Source organism: Tupaia chinensis, unplaced genomic scaffold (genome assembly GCF_000334495.1).
Source record: "Tupaia chinensis unplaced genomic scaffold, TupChi_1.0 Scaffold149501_1, whole genome shotgun sequence".
Taxonomy (NCBI): Eukaryota; Metazoa; Chordata; class Mammalia; order Scandentia; family Tupaiidae; genus Tupaia; species Tupaia belangeri.
In genome coordinates this window covers 4,310,728-4,314,949 of record NW_006209345.1, presented here as the reverse complement: position 1 = coordinate 4,314,949, position 4,222 = coordinate 4,310,728, and the positions used below count along the sequence as shown (strand labels likewise).

The following is a 4,222-nucleotide window of genomic DNA, read 5'->3' as shown; positions in this document are numbered from 1 at the left end:
TTTTTTTTTTTTTTTTTTTTTTTTTTTAACGGAACCACTGAAACAGAGCAGGAAGAGGAAAGTCAGATGACTTTTGTAGTCTATGTACCTATTGTGTCTGACGCCTCCTTTCAAGAAAACATCAGCCCTTTTCCCCTGGGAGCTAAAATTATCACTGAGCTAAAAGTGCCATAAATAAGAGGAACCGCAGGTCAGCATCCATCAGCTCTCCTGGTGGCTGTGGGGCTCAGCTCTGCTCTCTCCAGCTCTCTGCTTAGTTCTGACTCAGGCTTTGCTTCCTGGGCATGAGTGTGCATATGTGTGCAGGGGTGTGTGTGTGCACATGTGTGTGTGCACTTTCTTTTTTTTCATAAAGCTCCCGCCTTCTCTGCTTCCTTCATCTTCCTGTGACATTTCTATTTGGTTCCCTTACTGTGACTCGGGCCTTTCTCCTCTCCTGGCTTTATTCTCAGGTCAGACTGATTCTCCACTCCCACGTGGGCTGATTCTGTGACTGAAAGGAACACAGAGCCATCCTACTGGCCTCTTCCTTCCCTGGAGTCCAGCTCGTGGCCTCCTCACTATACCCCTCCACAGCCTGGCACTGCCCCCTCTGTGCCCTGTCTGGCCCATGTAGTTGAGCACTAAGGCCAGAGATGATCTGTGGATTTTGGTTCCCTCTCCAGGAGCCCCAATAGCCCATATGGAGATGTGATTGGCCTGCAGGTAGACTACTGGCTTGGCCACCCTGCAGAGCGAAGGAGGGAAGGTGACAAGAGGGATGCCAGCTCAAAGAACACCCTCAAGAGCGTCTTCCGTTCAGTGCAGGTCTCCCGCCTGCCCCACGGTGGGGAGGCCCAGCTTTCTGGCACCATGGCAATGACCGTGGTCACCAAAGAAAAGAACAAGAAAGGTAAATGCCGTCAGGGGCGCTAGGCCTTGCCTTCTCTCTCAGGGTCTGGTAGACATTGGATGAGGTGAAGCAGCACACGTACTAGCCTGGAGTCTGTGTGGGGCAGCCCTGCCTCAACTGCGGGCGAGGCTGCTCTTTCTGTAATGTGGGAAACAGGTCAGGCGCCTCATCTGGTCGCTGCTGAGCATCAGAACCTCAGCCACCAAGGCAGTTACTGCTGCATAAGGAGAGGAGCCTTTCTGGCCATTACCCCCGGGATGGACTGCACAATAGGGAAGGAGTCTCCATGCCACAGCCCCTTGGTCCCATGACCCTGAGGAACAGAATGTTTGCACCCAACCCTGGAGGCTACTCTGAGAAAAAGGACATAGATGCTTGGGGCGGGGGGTGTTCATTTGCCAGAGGATATTTGTGCCACCAGAGAGAGAGAGAGGAGAGGGAGAACGTGCCCTCCAGTGGGGCCTGGCCATGCCTCCATCCCCTCTCCTGCATCTCTCCATCCTGCTGGGACCCTGGTCAAACAAGCACATGCACGTGGTGTGTTTCCCGAGCTGCTGGGGCCGAAGCTCAGACCACATGGTTGGTCATGTGGGATCTGGTTCCCACAACAACCAGGCCATGCATGGGCCTAGCCTGACAGTGGTTTTTTAAGAATTCTAGGTAAGAGGATGGCTTAAGGCATGGAAGTCGGAGTAGCCCTGGGTCCTGTGCTCAGGGACAGCAAGGCAGAAATCTCCACAGCAAGCCAGTGCTGAGGCAGCCTTGCCACCATGGGTGCCGGCTGGAACCCTGTGGCTCTGGCTGTGCACTCACACTGGCTGGCATGACCCTGCTTCCACCAGGTGCTCCAAAGCAGCCATGTGTATTTCCCATCCATGCATTCCTCTCCCAGGGCACTGCGCAGGGGCCGGCACTCGCACTGGCTGGCATGACCCTGCTTCCACCAGGTGCTCCAAAGCAGCCATGTGTATTCCCATCCATGCATTCCTCTCCCAGGGCACTGCGCAGGGGCCTGTGCCAGGGCTGCAGTGCAGAGACTTGCCCTGGGGTGGCTCCTCATCTCTACAGGGCCCTCTTCCCTTGCCCCCTTCCCAAGGCAGGAGCCAAACCCCACATCCTGGGTCAGGATTGGTACAAACACGGGCTGCATTGGCCTCTTCTCAACCACAGAAACAAGCACATCCCAGGCAGGGAGGAAGGTCCCTGCCCACCGACTGCCTAGAACATTCCAGCTGGAAGGAATTTGAGGATCCTGACCCATGGGCTGGAGGCAGGGAGTGCAGGGGAGAAGAGTTGGCCTTTGGGGAATAAGGAAGGGAGTGGTGAGGGATGGGGAGGGGAGGGGAGGAGAGGAGAGGGAAGGCTGGCTGCTCCCCTAGGGGCTGAGACCTAGGCATTGCCTGCTTGCTCTCCAGTTCCCACCATCTTCCTAAGCAAGAAACCCCGAGAAAAGGAAGTGGATTCCAAGAGCCAGGTCATCGAAGGCATCAGCCGTCTCATCTGCTCAGCCAAGCAGCAGCAGACCATGCTGAGAGGTGCGGGCTACATGGCAGGGTGGTCACGGGGACTCGGTGGGGAGGGGCCCTGGGGAGATGGCTGGGCAGCCCTGGTCACCTCCTCCTCACATCCCCAGTGTCCATCGATGGAGTCGAGTGGAGTGACATCAAGTTCTTCCAGCTGGCAGCTCAGTGGCCCACCCACGTCAAGCACTTCCCAGTGGGACTCTTCAGTGGTAGCAAAGCCACCTGAGACCCGGTCTCCTGGCCACTGTTCCTCCTGGCACTGCCACTCAGCCTCACCGCCTGCGGGCAGGGGGAGGCCAGCAGGCCTGGGCCCAGCGCCCCTGTCCCAGCACTGGGGCCTGCGTCTCACTCCCAGTCCTGAAGGACACTGCCACTGGGGATGCCGCCTCCATCCCCCTGCCCAGTGCTGGGCCTAGGCAGCACACCCTCCCTCGCCTCCCTCCTGTTCCAGGGCCAGGCCATGTGGTGTTGCCTTCTGCTGCCTGTAGTCCCTGGAATTCAGTCCTCTAGGCCTGACTTCCAGCCTCTCCCTCTGAGGCACAAGTTGCCTTCCTGGAAATAGGAAACCTGGAACCCTGGTCCAGTGGGAGAATTCAGTCCTCCCAGCCCCCCACCTGCCCTTGGCCACCAGGATCTGGTTTTCCAAAGTCCAGCTGCCAGATGCCACTTCTGCCACCTGAAGCCGGGCCCAGGCCACATCCCACTCCTGCAGAATTCTCTAGTGGAGGGTGAGGGGGCACCCTGAGCCTATGGGACACCCCTATCCCCTACAGCTCCTGCCTACCCCCCAGGGCCATGTTTCTATGGTGATACAGTATGTTTCTGGGATGGAGGGGCTTCCCAGCCTCCCCCATGCACGACTTCCTTACCACCCCAGATCTCCCGTAGATGTCGTGTCCTGAGCGTTTCTTTTATTCTTTGCACGGCCAGTCTCTTGGTTGTTCTGTGTGACTCGCCCTGTCCTCGTGGCTTCTTCTGTGTTGAGATATTCCTCTCTCTGCCTCCTTGTACCCTGCACTCCTGCAGAGCCTGGCCTGGACTCAGAGAGGTGAAAGGCAGACCCCCACCAGCATACTGTCTGTGCCTGCCCAGCCACCCTGCCCGCTCAGCTTCCTTTCCCATTTGTGTCTGTTGGTCTACCTTTCCCTGCTTTGTTCTTCCATCTCCTCACCTAAAGCCCCTGGCCTGGGCAGAGAGATCCACCCTCCTGGCAGGTCTCCCTCCAGCAGGCTCCTTCCTTCCTTCCTGCCCTAGACTCTGGGGTCTGAGCCCCTCCTCTGTTTTCTGGAGAGGCTGAGGACCTGGGGCCAGATCTCAGCCTGGCCTCCTTGCCCCACTGGCACTTTAAGAACCTTTCTGTTTTCCTTTCACTTTCTAGAAGTTTCTACCCAAACTTCACTCCCAAGCCCTTCTCCAGTCCTTCCCCCCAGCTCAGCCCTGCTGTCCAGAGCATCCCATTGTCCCATTGGTTCTGCTGCTCTCCTGGGCTCGGGGACATGAGATGGGGGTGGGAGGGCCTGGATTGATGTTGTATTTTTCATTCAATAAATTGGTGATTTCTTACCGACCGCCTTGGGCTTCTGTGCCCCTCACTGTGTCACAGAGGCTGTCCAATCCCTCCGTTCTCTACACAAGGCAGCAGCCTAACTCCATGTAAAAGCACCTGAGAACATGAACGGAAGGAAGCAGACGCCCATTTTCTCCACTATGCAGACAGAAGCCTCGAGGTGTGAGGCAGACAGAGGTAAAAACAGGGATGACGGGGGACCAGCAGTTAGCGTAATGGCTATGTCGCTGGACTACCATG

At 57.0% G+C, this 4,222-nt stretch overlaps 1 protein-coding gene across 1 annotated transcript in view; it reads left to right on the top strand.

Annotated features, from left to right (window-relative positions):
- Window positions 1–3,499, top strand: part of PACS1 (phosphofurin acidic cluster sorting protein 1) — a 179,838-nt gene extending 176,339 nt beyond the window's left edge. Inside the window, exons 22-24 of the mRNA XM_006171371.3 lie at window positions 666–892; window positions 2,308–2,427; window positions 2,526–3,499. Coding sequence (XP_006171433.3) covers window positions 666–892; window positions 2,308–2,427; window positions 2,526–2,641 — 463 coding nt within the window. The 3' untranslated portion in view covers window positions 2,642–3,499. The remainder of the gene's footprint in view (window positions 1–665; window positions 893–2,307; window positions 2,428–2,525) is intronic.
- Window positions 3,500–4,222: the final 723 nt, after the last annotated feature.